This window comes from Cetorhinus maximus, chromosome 12, assembly GCF_964194155.1.
Source record: "Cetorhinus maximus chromosome 12, sCetMax3.hap1.1, whole genome shotgun sequence".
Lineage (NCBI taxonomy): Eukaryota > Metazoa > Chordata > Chondrichthyes > Lamniformes > Cetorhinidae > Cetorhinus > Cetorhinus maximus.
In genome coordinates this window covers 96,456,199-96,476,121 of record NC_135890.1, presented here as the reverse complement: position 1 = coordinate 96,476,121, position 19,923 = coordinate 96,456,199, and the positions used below count along the sequence as shown (strand labels likewise).

General features: G+C 39.7%; 2 protein-coding genes across 4 annotated transcripts in view; one reads left to right on the top strand and one right to left on the bottom strand.

Moving 5' to 3' along the window:
* The window catches only part of kdm2bb (lysine (K)-specific demethylase 2Bb), a 252,681-nt gene extending 238,457 nt beyond the window's left edge, over nucleotides 1-14,224 (bottom strand). The window contains exon 1 of the mRNA XM_078554196.1: nucleotides 13,916-14,224. The gene's annotated coding sequence lies outside the window, so the exon portion shown is untranslated. The remainder of the gene's footprint in view (nucleotides 1-13,915) is intronic.
* Nucleotides 14,225-14,715: 491 nt separating this feature from the next.
* LOC144687740 (calcium release-activated calcium channel protein 1-like) lies at nucleotides 14,716-19,366 on the top strand. Of its 3 annotated transcripts, XM_078554208.1 has the most exons (3): nucleotides 14,716-14,902; nucleotides 17,917-18,039; nucleotides 18,498-19,366. In XM_078554208.1, the coding sequence occupies exons 1-3, from the start codon at nucleotides 14,789-14,791 to the stop codon at nucleotides 19,074-19,076; spliced, it is 816 nt and encodes a 271-aa protein (XP_078410334.1). In that variant the 5' UTR covers nucleotides 14,716-14,788; the 3' UTR covers nucleotides 19,077-19,366. The 3 variants fall into 3 exon arrangements, with proteins under 3 accessions (XP_078410334.1, XP_078410335.1, XP_078410337.1); XM_078554209.1 differs by lacking the exon at nucleotides 17,917-18,039; XM_078554211.1 differs by lacking the exons at nucleotides 14,716-14,902; nucleotides 17,917-18,039 and adding an exon at nucleotides 18,222-18,390.
* The last annotated feature ends 557 nt before the right edge of the window (nucleotides 19,367-19,923 follow it).

The window sequence follows — 19,923 nt, the reverse complement described above, 5'->3', positions numbered from 1 at the left end:
TGCATCGACTGGTTTTAGTCCTTTTGAACTAGTTTATGGTCATGAGGTAAGAGGACCACTGGAATTGATTCATGAGAAATTGGTGGGTCAAAATTCAGAAACTACTCTCCTGGATTATGTATCAAACTTCAGAGAGAGATTGGACAGAGCGTGTGAGTTACCTAGGGAACATTTAAAGATATCACAGCAAGTGAAGAAAGTGAAGGCAGACAGGAAAGCTCCAGTTCATAGTTTCGTTGCTTAGGAAAACGTGCTAGTTCTGTTACCAGTACTGGGTGACTCGTTAAAGGCAAGGTTTAGTGGGCCTTACACGATTGAAAAGAAACTGAGTGAAGTAAATTATTTAATAAATACTCCAGGTAGAAGAAAGAAGCAGAGGGTGTGTCATGTAAATACGCTTAAAAAGTACTTTGACAGGGAAGAGGACCAAAAGGTGGTGGTAGAATGAGAAAGAGGTAGAAATGCAGGATTCTGAAATTGATTTTCCTCTACTTAAATTGGAAAATGAGGGTGTACTTGAAAATTTAAATGTAATATTGAGTTACCTTCCAGACAAGTGTCAAAGTGATTTGCAGAAGCTATTGCAGTCACGCAAAGCTATTTGTGGGAATAAGCTGGGGAGGACAAATTTAGCTAAACATGATGTATGTGTAGGAGTTTCATCTTCGATAAGGCAACATCATTATAGATTGAATCCGAAAAGTTTATCACAAGTACAGAAAGAAATTGAATTCATGCTTCAAAATTACATCATTGAGTCTAGTTACAGTAACTGGAGTTCACCTATTGTACTGGTACCGAAACCGGATGGAACACAAAGACTGTGTGTGGACAATCGAAAGGTGAATGCGGTGACAAAAGCGGATTCATATCCTTTGGTTGGAAGTGGGACAATCAAAATTTATTACCAAGATTTCTTCCTAAGAGGATATTGGCAAGCACTGTTATCGGAGTGAGCAAAGGAGATATCGGCTTTTGTGACGCCAGATGGACTATATCGGTTTAAAGTCATGTCATCTGGTATGAGAAATGCACCTGCAACATCTCAAAGACCGACAAATAAAGTAATTGCAGGACTGAGCAATTATGCTGTTTATATTAATGACTTGATAGTTTTCAGTCAAACGTGGGAGGAGCATTTACAATATCTGGAAAAGTTACTTAATCGATTACAAGAAGCTAATTTGGTGATGAACGTGGCTAAAAGTGAATTTGCAAAAGCGCGCGTTAAATATCTAGGCCATACCATTGAACATGGTAAGGTGGCTCCAAGAGATGTGAAAGTCAAGGCTATCATGGATTTCACTGTGCCTGCAACAAAACAAGAAGTTTTGAGAATTCTGGGCATGAGTGGGGTTTTGCAGAAATTTGTAACAAATTTTAGCAGTGTGGTTGCTCCATTGACTGAACTATTAAAAAACAAGAAGTTTCAATGGACACAGGAGTGTCAGAAGGGATGTGAGAGTTTGAAAACTGTACTGACTACGACACCAGTTTTGGCAGTACCCAATTATGCCAAGCAATTCAAGTCGGCCTTTGACACAAGCGATATAGGCATTGGGGCCACATTGTTAAAAGAAGATGACACTGAAATTGAGAAACCGATAGGATATTTTTCATGGATATTGAATGTACAACAGAGAAGATATTCAATGATCGAAAAGGAGACTCTGGGTCTAGCGTTAGCTTTGCAGCATTTTGAGATTTCGATTGCAAACAATTCATCAGAAACAATTGTTTATACAGATCACAATCCTTTAAAGTTTCTGGACAAATTTTGAGACAAAAGTGCAAGGCTATTCAGATGGAATTTATTACTACAACCATTTAATACACATATTATATATGTGACTGGATGAGAAAATCTGATTGCAGATGCACTGACATGAGTCTGAAGCTGAAAGGGAAAGTTGGACATTTAAAAACCTGGACACTGGACTGGAATGATTTCTGTTGGTATGAAGGATTTAGTAATATATTGTCATGTTAATGCATGCTTCTGGTAATGTAATAGTGTGAGTATATAAATAAGTGTAGAAGGTCATGTAAGATAGGTTAAGAAAATGAAGCCACCTTTTTAATTATGACGGTTCATTTTCCAGTGAGGAGGGGGGTATCATGAAAATACCATAATTTTCATAATATTGTCATTTATTGTAAAGGTAGGTTAATAGTGGGGTTTGGATTAGTTTCTGTGTACAGGTGTGTGTGGGGGTTTTAATTGAATTGCAGACAGCTAGTCTGGGTGCTTTGATGTATCAGAAGGGAAACTAGATTTGAAATGCTAAATACATAAACATGGCTTAAGTTTTAGAATGTGAAGTGTGGAGAAAATTTGCATTTTTATGTAAACCAGAGTCATGAGTTTCAAAGAGATGATAACGGTGTTACACCTAGTCATTAGAGGCTAAACCAAACAGTGTGTTATTTTTCCCAAAGATTACTGATAAAATGAGTACTATGAAAGATTTATATTATGGAAAAGTAAAGTTGCAAAGATATATTGGAACAATGGGGTTTACATTAAAAAGGGAAAAACCTGTATAAAGGAGATGAGGTTATGTGTATGAAGGCAGCATTCTAAGATCCAACAAGTGTGAAAAGCCTCCAGCCTCTATATTCCAAGCTGCTGCCTCCAGGATCCGAAGCTAAGAGAATTCATTTTAAATATCACTGTCCAGGTTATTGTGTGCTTTGCTGAGGTCTGTTGAAATCTATGTCGTTTACTGTTACCTTAACGGAGGTGTAATTGGGAGCTAGATTAATTAGAGGAGCTAGGAGTTATCATAGTAGTAATTTGTAGACCTATGTATGTGCTTAAAATCTTTTCTTCTATTAATAAATGTTTAATTTAGTTTTGTAAAAAAAACCTCTCAGACTTGGTGATCTTATTACTACTGAATTCAAGGCATGCATCTTGAAATAAAAATACAAATAGCAAAAACAGTTATAGCAGCTGTTTCAAGTTTCCCTCTGGGATTTTAGCAGCTCAGTGTTTACCATCCGCTGTGCCATAACCGAGAGGCTGGGATTGTTCTTCATAAAGTTATGGAGAGAGAAAATTATGAAGGGTAAAAAGGAAGAAACTGTTTCCACTGGCAGGAGGATTGGTAACCAGTAGACACAGGATTTAAAATGATTGGTAGAAGAGCCAGAGAGATGAAATGAGGAGAAATTTCTCGACGCACTAAATTGTTATAATCTGGAATGTACTGCATGAAAGGGTGGTTGAAGCTGATTCAGTGATAATTCTCAAAAGGAAATTTTATATATACTTGAAAAAACAGCGGAAAGAGCAGGGAAATGGAACTAATTGGATTGCTCTTCCATAGAGCCTGTACAGGCATGATGGCCAGCACAGCCGCCTCCTGTGCTGTATGACTATGTATGATTCACATCCTCAGAACATCCCAAACTGCTTCACAGCCTTGAAAGTAGTCACAGTTGATAAGCAAACATGGCAGCCAATTTATGCACGCAAGGTCCCACATAAATGACCAGATAATCTGTTTTGAGTTATGAAGGATGAAGAAAAAATGTTGGCCAGTACCCTGGGAGTACCCACTTGCCCTTGTTGAAAGGTTATTAAGCGATATATTTCTGAACATGATTGTTTGAGAGGAATCATGTAATTGGATCTTGACCTGCTCAACCGGTGTTGTGCTGAAAAGGATGTCTAAAACCTGATGCTATATCTGCATGGCATGGAGTCAGGAATGTATTCCTCCTTGTTAGTTTACATTTCCAGCAACGACTGTGCTATTTGTACAGACTGACACCTATTGATTTTAGATATGGCTTTTGAAAATAGCCCAAATTATGGCTCTCCACGCCTGTAAAACAGTCAATGTCAGCTAATTGAGGGAGTTAATTACTTGTTCATGGAAGGATTTCAGCATAATTTATATCAAAATATTGATCATAAATTCAATTCAGCTCAAGGGGGTTAAATCAATGTCACATGCTTCTTGAAAATGCAATTTAGAATTCAGATGAAGCACGTATTCAGTTTGTTTGAGACAATGAAAATTTATAGAAAAGCATCCCAGTAAACATCAAAGCCTATTATTTTAAATAGTCCATTCAACTGTGTGGGGGTACAGGCAGGAAACCCTCATCCAAACCAGTTTAGCACCCATCCGGCCAATCCCTGAACACAGAAATCCAGAATGGACCCAAAGGCCAAATCTTTGCTTTGTCTCCAGCTCACATACAAGACAAAGCAGATAACACAACCATGAACAATCTTCAAGATGTGAAAGTGAAATCAAATCTAAAGTGAGAATTCTTTCCCAGATTTAGAGAATTTTCCGGTCAGCAGAGTGCATTTAGCCTGCCAACACTGCATACTTCAGGTTAAAAACACGTATGATATTAGCACTGAGGTGCATTCAATAGAAAGCTGCTGCTTTAGCTGAGCCATTCAGAAGTGAAATGTGATTATTTCAAAATAGGGGTAAACTTGTTCCTCCTACTTATGTAGAAAAATGGATTCTCTATCATGTATAGCACATATAAAACCATTTTTATATTAACATCCCTAACAACTTCAAATATTGAACTGTGCCAGCCTCTGTTTCATGGTTTTAGTATTTATTCTGTTATGTTACAGTAGTGTCAGTGCTGGCCTATCACTAAAAAGAATAACACAACTTGTATTTATATAGCGCCTTTAACATAATAAAACATCCCAAGATGCTTCACAAAGCATTATAAAGCAAAATTTGACACCTTTAAGACTAAGATAATAAAATAAAATCTGTCACTAACAATAATCTTTTCGGTTTACTTCAAATAGCCTTTGTGAAATACTTAATCTTTGTTGTCAGACCAATAAAATTTACACACTGTTTATAAAATATCTTCTCTAACCACGCTCCTCGTCATGTACCCTATATTTAAACATATACTGTAAAAGGAGAATGGATGTGATCAAGGCATTAGTATAAATTCTTGTGTATTAGTCTAAAGGTAGAGGTGGTCTTAGGGTGCAGTGGGTAGCACCCCTGTCTTTGAGCCAGAAGCTCCAGGTTCGAGCCCCACTCCTGGATTTGATAGCGATGGAAGGTATGTTCATAATGTGACCAAACAAGTTGGTTATTCACCTCTAAATCCTTCCAATATGCCTATGACAGGTGGTAAGAATGGAAAATATCCTGGTCGGCCTTGATATGGAGTGGCATCCCTCATGCTATAGCCTCTGGCAACAGGCGAGTGATCTGTTCCAGGAAAAACTAGCTACGTCTACCTCATACACTACTAGGCATAGGAAGAGAATAAAAATCTAAAGGCACGTGAAAAATTTAATTTCCCCGATGAAAATAAAATCTTAATACAGAGACTAATCCTGTACAGCAAGCTCCAATGCATTTAATGTACTATTTTAAATATTTTACAGCTGCACAGTTGTCAGATATAAAAAGTCAAATTTTTGCAGACTGAACGATAAAGTAGACTAAATCAGAAATTTAAATAAAAGGTTTGATAGTTTTCAGATGAAGGAAGAGTGCAACATCCTTTACTGTTAAGAGCTATAAGTAGCATTTATAATGAAATGATAAATTAGAAGGCAACTTGATCTTGAAGGAAATGAATCTTTGAAGGATGCTTAATATTAGAGAATTAAAGGCATAAAAAGTGTCAGCATTGAGATAGAGAGCTGAAAGATCAAAAACCTGATTTTAATTGGGATACTGAATAAGGAAAATTAAATAAAATTAATGCATGCATTGGGTGGGGGTGGGGGTGAGGAGGGAGGGGGGGAGAAAGAGAAGAGAAAGAGACAACAGTGCAGTGGTAATATTGCTGGACTAGTAATCTCGAGGTCCAGGCTAATGTTCTGGTGACATGGGTTCAAATCCCACAATGGCAGCTGGTAGAATTTAAATTCAATTCATACACCTGGAATATAAAGCTAATCTAGTCTCAGTGATGGTGACCGTGATAACTATCACCAATTGTTGTAAAGATCCATCTGGTTCATTAATGCCCTTTGGGGAAGGAAATCTGCCATCCATACCCGCTCTAGCCTACCTGTGACTCCAGACCCACAGCAATGTGGTCGACTCTTAGTTGCCTTTTGAAATGGCCTCACAAGCCACTGGATTCAAGCACAATTAAGGAAGGCAACAAATACTTGCCTTGTCAGCAACATCCACATCCCATGAAATAAAAAAAGTGGAAGTGGAACTATAAATTCAGACAATAAGATGAAAACAGCCCTCTTAGTCTTAGAGAATTTTGATAAAGTTTTGTTAGAAAACCTATGGGAAAGTGAAAAAGCAGCATTATTTATATTTAAAGACAAATCTAATAGTAACATGAATCCAAAATTATTAGATTTGAATATAAAGTCTTTTCAAAGACTATGGTGGATCAATTAACTGCAGATCAAATGGCGTTAGCTGAGAGGAATATTACAGTTCAATTATGACTCCTTTGTGTCAGTTTGACTCAGTTAGTGGCACTCTCAACTGAGCCAGGAAATTGCAGATTCAAGCTTCACTACAAGACTTGAACATACAATCTAGATTGACACACTAGTGCATTTCTGAGGCAGTGCTGTTCAGTTGGAAGTGCCATTTTTAGGCGAGATGTGAAAAACGAAACAGCATATACATGATTGCATGGGTATTAAATATCCCATGGCACTATTTGAAGAGGAGAGTTTTGGTTTCCGAGTGAATATTCCTTCCTCAAATGCCACCAAAAACAAATTATCTGTCCATTTGTGGGATCTTGTGCACAAACTGGCTGAAGTGTTTGCCTACATAACAACAATGATTACACTTCAAAAGTACATCATTGATTGAAAAGTATTTTGGAAATACTGAGGATGCCATAAAGTGCTAGTTCTTTCTTTCCCAAAGGCCCAGTGGATTATGATACCACCCTGTGTCATAATATATAACAAGACTCAAGACTCGAAGGTTGACCACACCGTTCTTCTCAAACGCTCCTCTGTTATCCAGCTAGGTGGGACTAATCTTGCCTAGTCTCATTCTTATTTATTCAGTCTTAGCCAGCAAATCAAAGGAACAGCTTCTTTTCCACAACTACCTCTGGTGTCTCTTAAGGGTCGATCCTTGGCCCCCTCATATTTCTCAACCACAGGGTGCCCCTCAGTGACATCATCCAAAAACACAGCATAAAATTTCACATCGACATCCAGCTTTACCTCATCACCATCTTTCTTGATCCTTGCACTATCTCTGAATCATCACACTACTAGTCAAACATCCAATACTGGATCAGCAAAAATTTTCTTCAACTAAATACTGGGAAGAAGAAAGCCATTGTCTTCAGATCTCATCATATTCACCATTGCTACCTTAGCCACCAATTCCATCCACTTCCCTGACAAGTGTCTAAGGTTGAACCAGATATAATCTGAGATGAGCTTCTGACCACATCCTTGCCATCACAAAGACTGCCTATTTCCTTCTCCATAACATCGTCCAACTTCATCACTCCTCAACTCATCTGTTGTTGAAAGCTTCATTATGCCTTTGTTATTTCTAGATTTGGCTATTCCAATATATTTCTGGCTGGCTTCCCATCACCCATAAACTTATGTTTGAACAAAACTCTGAGCCTGTATTCCAAATCACATCAAGTCCCATTCACTCATCACCCTGTGCTCACTGATCTACATTGATCCCTGGATAAGCAATGCCAAAATCTTAAAATTCTCACCCTTGTTTTCAAATCCCTCCATAGCCTTGCCCCTCCCATCTCCTCTAGCCCAATAACACTCTGGGATATCTGCATCTCCAATTCTGGCCTCCTGCACATCCCTGATTCCACCTTTCAGCAGCCCATTCCTTCAGCTATCAAGACCCTAAGCTCTTGAATTACATCCATAACCTTCTCTGCCTCTCTAATTCTCTTTCCTCCTTTAAGACGCTTTTTAAAACCTACTTCTGACTAAAATCTCCTTATTTGGCTTGGTGTCAAATTTTGTTTGATAACACTCCCATGAAGCTCCTTGACACCTTTTGCTATGTTAAAGATGGTAAATAAATGAAGATAGCTCTTGTTACGGGTTTGACTCCCAACCTGCGATGAATTGGTTAATTTGGTCAGGGTAGAGACGATGCAATCGATTTCAGTGTTAATGGATTTTGGACAAAGAAAGAATTGTCGCCTCGTGTTCCTACAGTCAATACAACTTAGAGGGCATCTGTGAGGATCTCAGGCCAAGACATGTTTAATAGCATCAGGATTATTACAAATATATTTTGGAAAAGACAATTTCCCCCTAGAATTGCAGATCAGTGCCTCTGCCCATTTACGTTGTGCCTCTGTTAATGTTCTAAGATAACCAATGAAATCATTATCTCACCAAATCAGGAGATAGTGTTGAATCACCATATTTGATCAAGTATGGAGTTCTCTAATGTTTTTGATCTCTCCATAGTTTTATTATATCATGCTATTTTCCTATTTGGCCCTTTCTTCTTTCAAGATCTGCGTTTTGATTTTCCTCAGTTCTTGCTTTTCCACAATTTGTTTCAGAAACCAGCACAGGAGACAAAAATAATTGCTGGGAAAGAATGGAAGCTGTAAAATAAATTAGAGGTCCTGTGAAGAGAACTTGAATCCAATAAGAATGCAGAGAAACGACCAATTTTTTTTTTTAAAAACAGGTCAAAAATAGAGAAAAGGAAAATCTGACAATTGAAGGGTTTTGTTTTTACATGCAATTTGATTGATCAATATAGTCTCAGAACAATCAGGTGTTAAAAATACTTGATAAAGTTTCATTTCAAAACTGTTACACTGAAATTGAGAAGCATTTAATATAGATCTTGCACATTGTGTTATCATGAACATGAAAAATAATTAAAGTTTAGTTGAAGAGGAGAAAGCCCCAATTTTACATTACATCAGTTGCAGTAAGCAGAAGTTTCCTACGACAATAGTTTTTTGGCAGCAAAGACAACTGTATTGCAAAGTAAGTTGCCCCTTTTTTTTATTCATTCATGGTATGTGGGCTTCGCTGGCTGGGCCAGCATCTATTGCCCATCCCTAATTGCCTTTGAGAAGGTGGTGGTGAGCTGCCTTCTTGAACCATTGCAGTCCATGTGGTGTAAGTATACCCACAGTGCTGTTAGGGAGTTCCAGGATTTTGACCCAGTGATATATTTCCAAGTCAGGATGGTGAGTGACTTGGAGGGGTGGTGGTGTTCCCATCTATCTGCTGCCCTGGTCCTTCTAGATGGTAGTGGTCGTGGGTTTGGAAGGTGCTGTCGAAGGAGCCTTGGTGAATTCCTGCAGTGCATCCTGTAGATAGTACACACTGCTGTTACTGTGCGTCGGTGATGGAGGGAGTGAATGTTTGTGAGTGTGGTGCCAATCAAGCAGGCTGCTTTGCCCTGTATGGTGTCAAGCTTCTTGAGTGTTGTGGGAGCTGCACTCATCCAGGCAAGTGGGGAGTATTCCATCACACTCCTGACTTGTGCCTTGTAGATGGTGGACAGGTTTTGGGGAGTCAGGAGGTGAGTCAGGATTCCTAGCCTCTGACCTGCTCTTGTAGCCACAGTATTTATATGACTAGTCCAGTTCAGTTTCTGGTCAATGGTAAACCCCAGGATGTTGATAGTGGGGGATTCAGTGATGGTAATGCTATTGAACGTCAAGGGGCGATGGTTGGATTCTCTCTTGTTGGAGATGGATATTGCCTGACACTTGTGTGGCGCAAATGTTACTTGCCACTTGTCAGCCCAAGCCTGGATATTGTCCAGGTCTTGCTGCATTTGGACATGGACTGCTTCAGTATCTGAGGAGTCGTGAATGGTGCTGAACATTGTGTAATCATCAGCAAACATCCCCACTTTTGAACTTATGATGGAAGGAAGGTCATTGATGAAGCAGCTGAAGATGGTTGGGCCGAGGTCACTACCTGAGAAACTCTTGCCATGATGTCCTGGAGCTGAGATGACTAACCTCCAACAACGACAACCATCTTCCTTTGTGCTAGGTATGACTCCAACCAGCGGAGAGTTTTCCCCCTGATTCCCATTGACTCCAGTTTTGCTAGGGCTCCTTGATGCCACACTCGGTCAAATGCGGCCTTGATGTCAAGGACAGTCATCCTCATCTCACCTCGGGAGTTCAGCTCTTTTGTCCATATTTGAACTAAGGCGGTGATGAGGTCAGGAGCTGAGTGGCCCTGGCAGAACCCAAACTGGGTGTCAGTGAGTAGGTTATTGCTAAGCAAGTGCCGCTTGATAGCACTGTTGATGACCCCTTGGACAGTAGACTGATGGGGCAGTAATTGGCCGGGTTGGATTTGTCCTGCTCTTTTTGTACAGGGCATACCTGGGCAATTTTCCACGTAGCCAGGCAGTGCCAATGTTGTAGCTGCACTGGAACAACTTGGCTAGGAGCATGGCTAGTTCAAGAGCACAAGTCTTCAGCACTATTGCCAGAATATTGTCATGGCCCATTGCCTTTGCAGTGTCCAGTGCTTTCAGTCGTTTCTTGATATCACGTGGAGTGAATCGAATTGGCTGAAAACTGGCATGTGATGCTGGGGTCCTCCGGAGGAGGCCAAGATGGATGATCCACTCAGCACTTCAGGCTGAAGATTGTAGCAAATACATCAGTCTTATCTTTTGCACTGACGTGCTGGGATCCTCGATCATTGAGGATGGGGATATTTGTGGAGCCTCCTCCTCCAGTAAGTTGTTTAATTGTCCACCACCATTCACAACTGGATTTGGCAGGACAGCAGAGCTTAGATCTGATCCGTTGGTTGAGGGATCGCTTAGCTCTGTCTATCACTTGCTGCTTATAATCACTTGCCTATAATCTTTTCCTTGTAAACACTCGATGTTGCTTCATGCTCCCTACTTCCTCATCTTCAACTTCCACCAGAATGCCCCTTGGTAGGAGATTTTTAGACATCTGCCAAGGGTAACTCTAATTTCACAGATTCTTCCTGGCACCCTCAGGATCAAAGGTAGAGTGTACTGCCCAACACCACATTGAGTTATGAGTATCCAAGCTCCAGTATTTCAAGCCTTTCTTCATATTTGCATTTCCTCATTCCAGGCAACACTCCAGTGAACTGCACTGCACCTTTTTCTAAAACCGCTACATCTTTCCTATAGCATAGAGCTCAATGCCACTAATCATTATCTCTTAGCCTTTATATTCTATAATTTCTATGATAAAATCTAACCTTTTTAATCTACCCGAGGTGCTTCTTTTAATGTCACAGTAAAGGAACCCCAGATCTTTGCTGTTTCATAATAAAGAGCAATTGGTCTCAAATTATAATTAGTGCTTTTTTAAAAATAAAAATTCTCTCACACTTACTGACATTGTACTCAGTTTCCCATCACATTAGCAGTGTTTTGCAACTACTTTTGGTTTTTCTAAAGAATTAACTATACGTCATATTTTGGTATTATGTCAATTGTGACACCACTTCCTCTCGGCCTTGATCAGGGACATACACAGTGAACAGAAGTGGCCATAGGGCCATGGGAATCTCCTTGTTGTTCTTCAGATAGTGCCTTGGGACCTTTTACATCCGCCTGAACATGCAGGCATAGCTGTGTGTATATTTTGTACTCTTACAGTTATATAATGTAGCCCTATTTGTTTTCCCTACATTCAATGCACACTGCTTGTGCATCTTTAACGAGTGATCAATCATTACCCTTGGGTCTCTTTCTTAGATATCTTTACTTTACTCTGCATTTGTGATGAAAAGCTAGAAGTTTTTCTAACCTCAAATTCATGAGATTGCACTTGCCCACATTAAGTGACATTGTCACTCATAAGACCATTCATCTAAACTCATCTAAATAGTCCTGCAGTCTATCCATCTGGTCTGAATAACTAACATCCAGGTCAATTCTCAAGATATCAGGAAATTTTGGAGTGCTTTTATTTAATTCCACCTCCAAATCAATAATAAAAATGAGCAACAATACACAGCCTGTGGAACTCCACTCATAGCCAGGCCCCAGCGAGATTCATTCACTTCCATTAATAAAAATGCAGTTTCCATCGAAAATACTCCACTAATCAAACTGGACATTATAGAAAAATGCACTCATCAAGATATTTTCTCCCACATTTGTTATTCTCTTGCAATATTCTGGACTTAATATGAACCGAGAGGTCAGACAGCTAGCTTTATGATCTGCCCTCCAGCTCAATGCCAATATACAAACAAGGAGTCATCTAGAGAGAGATAGAGAGCAGCATCCTTCAGCTTTCTATCCTTCCTCTAAGGAAAAGCCTCATCAGCACAACTCAAAATCAGGAACATAACCCTCGTACATTACCATAATCCATATAATTGTCACTTTCATGCCAAATCCAAAATCTCACAGCAGAATCTCTGGTTACAGCCAATTGGTTCACCCAATAGGAAAAAACAGTTCAGACCAGTATTCTTATTTCCCAGTTTTTACTGGTGCTCCATTTTAAGATATACAACACCAATTCAGACCAGTATTCTTATTTACCAGTTTTTACTGGTGCTCCATTTTAAGATATACAAGACCAATTCAGACCAGTATTCTTATTTCCCAGTTTTTACTGGTGCTCCATTTTAAGGTATACAAGACCAATTCAGACCAGTATTCTTATTTCCCAGTTTTTACTGGTGCTCCATTTTAAGATATACAAGACCAATTCGGACCAGTATTCTTATTTCCCAGTTTTTACTGGTGCTCCATTTTAAGATATACAAGACCAATTTGGACCAGTATTCTTATTTCTCAGTTTTTACTGGTGCTCCATTTTAAGATATACAAGACCAATTCGGACCAGTATTATTATTTCCCAGTTTTTACTGTTTTTTCGTTCTAAAGCCATTAAGAATCAATTAAGGCAAAACTTACAAATGTCAAAACTGTGGCAGCCAATCAGAGGCTGTATGTCAGATTGGGAAAAGCAACATTGTCTCCTGGTACACATCATATTTTCAACAGGGCCACAAAGACAAAATGATTTTTTGATTTATATTTTTGTAACTTTCTAGGTAGTTTCTGGAAAATCAATCTAACCAATCCAAATATTAGTAACTGCATTAATAGTGCTCCTGTAATTCTGAATTTAGATTTCCTGCTGTTATATGCCCCATGCCTCCACTATCTAACTACCACATTCTCCTGCAGCAAAGCAAGTGAGGCAGTATGGATTTCAGACTTCCTTGTAGTTGCCATCTTGTGTTGGGCACTAGGAGGTACACGTTTGACTGTAAGCAGTGAGCCTGGCTGACTGTTCACCCATTGCATTCAATAAATGGCAAAATATGCTCCTGGGGAACAGGGGAGGGCAGCCCCATTGAGTTGGGTAAAATTGTGTTCTGTAACTTGCAAGTTTTAACGAGGGAGCAAAACATTACAGCCAATCATTGACGGTTTTGAATTTTATGCCTTAAATGAATCAAATGTCCAGTCTCCAAAGGCCCACAAATTGAAGTTATGAGGGTACCGACAACAATGCAGAATATTCTGGATGAGCTCAAAACACAGATCGTTAAAAAAAAAATTATGGTTTTTACTAAAATGAAAAAACAAAGATGAAATTACGCAAAAAACATCTCTTTCCCCATGATTTCCTTTCAGGGCCTTGCAATTCCTAAAGCCAGCATTGCCATGCTTTCTCCCACACACCCTCAACCACGATTCAAGTGTTATTTGTATATAAATAATAAACTTACAACTTTTTTTTTACACACACCTCTAAATCATTACCATGCAGCTTTAATCTCGTGTTATGCCAAAAAAAATCAATCAGGAAAATGCTTTAAAATAAACTTTTGCTTTCCATTTTAAAAATCCCTTAGCCCCCCCCTCCCCCTTTCATTATGTATGTTTAAAGTGACCCTGACTAAAGGCCATATGTGAACAAACCACAGTCTAGCACATTAATCGGACTAACTTACTTCAGTACCGGGTCGATTTCCTTCTAATGAGGACTGCAATGGGAGGTTTGTGTGTTGTGTTGGGTGGAGGGGGTCGAAAATGGGAGGAAAAAGAATCCCCGGAGTCCGCCCCCCCACGGCACCATAAGGTTATGGAGCCGTTTATATGCAAAACACTTTCAAGTCCTTCCTACTACCACCACCATCATCATCATCATCATCTCTGCAAATGCTTACCACAAACTAGCAGAGGCGGCAATAATGCAAACTCGGGATTGGGAGTGGTGGAAAAGGGAAAGGGGGGCGGGCGGTTTTGGGGGGGGGGGGGGGGTATCCTGCGCAGCGAAGCGAATCTGGGTCAGAGTTTGAATCCCATCTCTCGCTGACACGGGGCGGGAGCGGAACCGCACCGGAATGGAACGTCACCCGGGAGCCCTGGTCGGATGATTGACAGGCGCGGCGGAGAATGGAACGTCGCCCAGGGAGGGTGATTGACGGGCGCGGCGGACAGGGGCTCGGCTTGCGCACAATAGCCACCCCCGCCTAGCGCTGGAGGAGGAGAAGAGAGGAGAAGCTCCCGTTCCCCCGTGCACTCGATCTGTTTCTCCTGATTCTTGCTACATATGCTCGCATCTCATGTGCTCGCAACCGAAACCAGCTTCCGTTCCGGGAGTGCGATTTGTAACAAAGGAGCCTTAATTTCTCTTGGAGGTCCGGAAGAAATGCTTGTGCTTTGAGGAGGGGACGACAGTCATCACCTGGGAGACTTTGCTGCTGCTCAAAGCTGGGAGGTTTTTTTCCTCTCTCTCGCTCCCTCTCTCTCTCGCTTTAAGGCCGGGGTATATAACCGAGCTGTGTTTACGGGGGTTGGGTTGAGGGGAGAGAGTGCAATAAATGAGTTTGAACGAGCACTCGATGCAGGCTCTGTCCTGGAGAAAGCTCTATCTGAGCAGAGCCAAACTCAAAGCCTCCAGCAGAACGTCAGCTTTATTGTCGGGTTTCGCCATGGTAAGTTTTTACAGCCGCTGATAGAATTCACTGAGTTTGCAGTGTGACAAATTTCTACCGTGTGATCCTACTAGTGTTGCGCTGAACGTTTTATTTCCTGTGCCCCTTTTTTTTTAAATCTGATGAGAATGATTAAGGAAGAACAAGTGGACAAAAAGTAATTTTAATTTAGTTAAATGTGTTTTGTGGATTGGTTATAAATAGCGACAGGCGCACTCCGAATATTGTTGTAAATTAACGTTGTCACACACATGGTTTCCAAGCAGAAAAGTCAGTCGCTGATTTCCGCACACAGTTAAATGCTCGTGTTACCGCGCTGTATAATGGTCTGTAATTTGCCCTATTGTCATGCTGTGAAATTATCACCAAAAGCCAAATGTAAGCATTTATTCAATAATTGGGATGGGTAGCTGTCGCTTTGAGGATCCGAATAATTTCGGCTTTGCAAAATTTACTTTTTTACTGAACAGTTTTAATGTAATTGGATTATTTGTTAAGCAACAGATTTTTTAAATTACGTTTAGTGTGAAATGTACTGGAAATCGACCTGCTCTTTGCAAATCTTCTCATGTTACCTCTCTAGGAATAAAAAAGACCTGCAGTAATGCAGCAGATTTCCGCTTGTATACAAATTTGCACGGCAAAACACTATATTTTCGAGGACCTTCGATTTTAAATTTTAGTAATTCATCTGCCTCTTGATCATTGTGCTTCAACCTTTTCATTCTCCATAATATCTTAATTTATTGGGAGAAAAACCTGGCTCTCAATTTTCTCGTCTATCATATTTTAACTTGGAGCTTTTGAGAAGTTATGTTGATTGTATTTCAGCAATTAAACATCCGGGCGCGGAGACCTATCTTTTTGTATGTATTTTACGTTTAAAAGAGCATTTAACAGTTTTGCGTTTTTAATGTACTCGATTTGGCGAATGAAGTTATGTATATTGTGGCAAACTTATTCAGTAATTATGGCCATTAATTCTTTTTAAATTAACATTTTTCAGATTTTCGTCTAGATATTCTGTGAATTTATATTTTGTTTTCAATTACTAGTTTGTGTACTAATATCAACAGTTGACTAGTTGTAAAATGTTAGGTGTATAAAATTCTGGCTTGCTTCCCCCCCCCCCCCCCCACGGCAATCACTTGGGGTGAGGCATGTTTCCACAGGCAGCAAAAGCCTATTGGTGTAAATGGACATTTATTCATGTGAATTAAGCCACTGAGCATTCGTATTGCCAGGCCCTTTGTGGGGTCCATAACCAGCTGATACCCAGATGTATGTTCTTGCAGTGGAACAGTATATGGTGGGAAAAGGGACCGCTTCTTACCTTTTCCAGATTGATGTGACTGTCATTCTGAGTTTAAACTTGGTTCGAAAACACCATAAAATATTTTAAAGTGGTAACTGCTTTTCATTTGAATCAACTAATAGGATTGTCAGTGCAGACTTAACAATAAGGTCTTTCAATTTTGGATTGCCTTGCCCTGACATAAGAATCAAACATTGGATGAAAATACATTGGTGTGCAAATATATTCATAGCAATAACAAAATCAAATGTTCATAATTTGTAAACTTTACATTTAATCAGCAGAGCAGCTTTGGAAGGAACAAAAAGTACTTTTCACAACAGCCTTCACAATGTATAATGCTAAAAGGAATTGATGTGCATCAGTGGCAGTATTCTTTTCTTCTCCCACTATTCACTCTAACTATGGGACTTAATCTAACCATTTTATATATGTCACAGGTAACTGAAGGTGCACTGTTAAGTTGTTAATGCTCAGTTGTATGCAGAGAAGTGTTTCCTACACCAAATGGGAAAACATTAGCATGCTGAAGTTGATATTTTTTCCGGTTTATCTAGTTTAGCTTATAAATTTTAGATATTATGCTTTTGAACGTGATTATTAAATTTAATTCTAAAATATATTTGAAAGAAATGTAGTTTCTGCGCCAGTATGGCCCCATATTTCATTCGCTAAAAAAGTGTGGGTGTTGTGTCAACGAGCTTGACTTTGGCACTAAGGTTGAGATGAACCCACTTCTATCACTAGTTTTCTTCCATTATCCCTTATTTCCACCCATGAGAACAATCTTCTACCTTTTTCCTCTATCTTACAAATCTTCCTTGCCTCAAGTCCTTAAATACAATAAAGCTGCAAATCTGTGCCTATTCCCAACCACCCCAACTTCCTGTTTGAGTCTCTCTAATCTGGTTTCTGCTCTGCCTTTGCACAGAAACAGCCCTACTTAAAGTTACAAGTGACGTTCTCTGTGATTATGACCATGGTGTATTTTTCCTCCTCAGTCTCTACAGTCTTTGACATGGTCCTCCAACACTTCTCCCCTGTTACCCAGCACAGTTGGACTGTCCTCACTTGGTTCCACTCGTAACTTCCAAAGATGTATCCTTTGCCCCCTCTTCCTCATTTACATTCAACCCCTCAGTCACATCATCGGCTAACGAGTCAACCTTCAAAAGTATTCTGATGACATCAGACTACTTCTATACCACCTCTCTTGACCCTTTTGCAAGCTCTATTGTCAGGCTGTTAGTCCGACAACCGATCTTGGATGAGCCAAATTTCCTCTAGCTAAACATATTTTTTGGATAGTTCTTTCAAAGAGCAGACGTGATTGACCAAATGGCAACCTGCTGTGCTGCATCATTCTATGATGGGATGGGGGTTGTTGAGGGCAGGGGCCAAAGCTATCATGTTTGCCCAATTACAAGAATAAAACATTATTTGGAGCCAGCACCATCTAGTGGTACATATTCAAAATAATATAGACAAAGTTCAAATATTTCAATTTTTTGTTTCTTTTTAATGGGTTTTCAAAATAGTTCTGACATCTTTCCTTAGTAAATTGGAGTGGTGATATGGGAGACTACTGCCACTGTACATCTCTTTAGTATAAAGGTATCAATTTGGGTGCTAAAGATCTTCAACCGTGTCCTATGGTTGCTTGGAATAACACTATTAATCTTCCTTTTTTATTATTCATTCATGGGATATGAGCGTCGCTGGCTTGGCCAGCATTTATTGCCCATCCCTTGTTCAGAGGCAGAGGGCAGTTAAGAGCCAACCACATATCTGTGGATCTGGAGTCACATGTAGGCCAGACCAGGTAAGGACAGCAAATTTCCTTCCCTAAAGGACATTAGTGACCCAAATGGGTTTTTACAACAATCGACGATGGTTTCATGGTCGTCATCAGATTTTTAATTCCAGATTTTTTTTTATTGAATTCAAATTTCACCATCTACCATGTTGGGATTCAAACCTGGGTCCCCAGAGCATTACCCTGGGTCTCTGGAATACCATTCCAGTGACAGTACCACTATGCCACCGCCTCCCTCATAACCTGGAAGGAGAGGAGAAAAGACTCCCTTTAGGATTGTGGCATAGAGCCCCAAGAAAGGAAGAAATAAGAACATGAACAACAGAAGCTAGAATGAAGAAAAACTGAGTGCTATGGGTGGGTTGGGATGGGGGAGGTGTGAAAGGTGAAGAATTAACTCAACAATATGTTTCATGAATGTTTTTCAACTACAAACAATTGATTTTTTTTTCTTTTGTTTCTAGGTAGCCATGGTCGAAGTGCAGCTTGACACAGACCCCAACATGTACCCACAAGGTCTATTGATAGCCTTCAGTGCTTGCACTACTGTGCTAGTTGCAGTACACCTTTTTGCTCTCATGATCAGCACTTGTATTCTTCCGCATATAGAGGCTGTCAGCAACGTTCATAATCTCAATTCTGTTCATGAGTCACCCCATGAGCGTATGCACAGGCATATTGAACTTGCATGGGCTTTCTCCACAGTCATTGGGACCTTGCTTTTTCTTGCAGAGGTTGTGCTACTTTGTTGGGTTAAGTTTCTTCCATTAAAGAATCACCCTGTGGTTAAACAAAATAATTGTACACCGGTATCATCTGGAGACGATACAGCTATTACATCTGGAGAAGCTGCAGCCATTACATCCACAACGATTATGGTACCCTTTGGATTAATTTTCATTATATTTGCAGTTCACTTCTATCGATCATTGGTAAGCCACAAAACAGAGAGAGTTGAAAGGGAATTGGATGTACTTGCACAACTGCAGGATCAGCTGGACCGAGGAGACACGCTGCACCCGACTGGTTCTCATTTTGAATAAGACTGGTTGTAAACTATTGGGGAATAGCCGCCTTATAATACAGTTTACAGTACTTGGTGCATGAAGTGACTGAACTGTTGTACAAAAAGAACAATCTAATTACTATCTAGTAATACTCGATACTACTGTCGGATATTTTGGGACGATGACCAGTGCAGAACATTTTTGTTCTTACGTTTTAAATTAAAAAGGTGCCATACGACAGCAAAATGCATGTATTTACTTTGGATTTGTATAGGATTTAATTGGATTGTTAAAATTTTCATCATTAAAGAGATTATTGTGTGTTATGCAGGACTGAGTGTCTTAATAATAGGGTAAGTGGATTTAACTTAACTCACGGTTTTACTCTTCCATTATTTCACTTAAATTACATGATGGGTTATGCACTGGTGGTGGTTATACAGAAGCTGAGAATTGGCTGTCACTTAACTGCGCAATTAGCTGGGAGTGCTTTGTGACAGAACTGCTCATTCTAGGAGAGGAGCAAAATTATAGTTAAGATGTCTTGCCCAACTGAACTTGCCTCTTGGATGAATGCTGTTTGTCCCTCATTAACAATTTCTTCTCGTCACACCACTTTATCATCCAAACTAGTTGCTTGATTTTTATTGGCATCTTTTTAATATAATCATATAGCACTGACTCATTGTGCTTGTGCTGACGACTTGAAAGAACTATTCAATTAGTCCTATTTTTTTCCCTATAACCCTGAAAATCTTGCCTTTTCAAGAACATATGCATACCCCTTTTGAAAATTACCATTGAATCTGCTTCCAACACTATTTCAGGCAGTGCATTCTGGATCATATCAATTTGCTGCATTTATATTTTTAAAAACAAATAA

Bases quoted from the DNA above. Each gene is read 5' to 3' on its own strand.
- LOC144687740 (XM_078554208.1), top strand. From the start codon at position 14,789: ATGAGTTTGAACGAGCACTCGATGCAGGCTCTGTCCTGGAGAAAGCTC. The intron at 14,903-17,916 runs GTAAGTTTTTAC...TTTATTATTCAT, and splicing joins TATTGTCGGGTTTCGCCATG to TCATGGGATATGAGCGTCGC. The intron at 18,040-18,497 runs GTAAGGACAGCA...TTTTGTTTCTAG, and splicing joins TCACATGTAGGCCAGACCAG to GTAGCCATGGTCGAAGTGCA.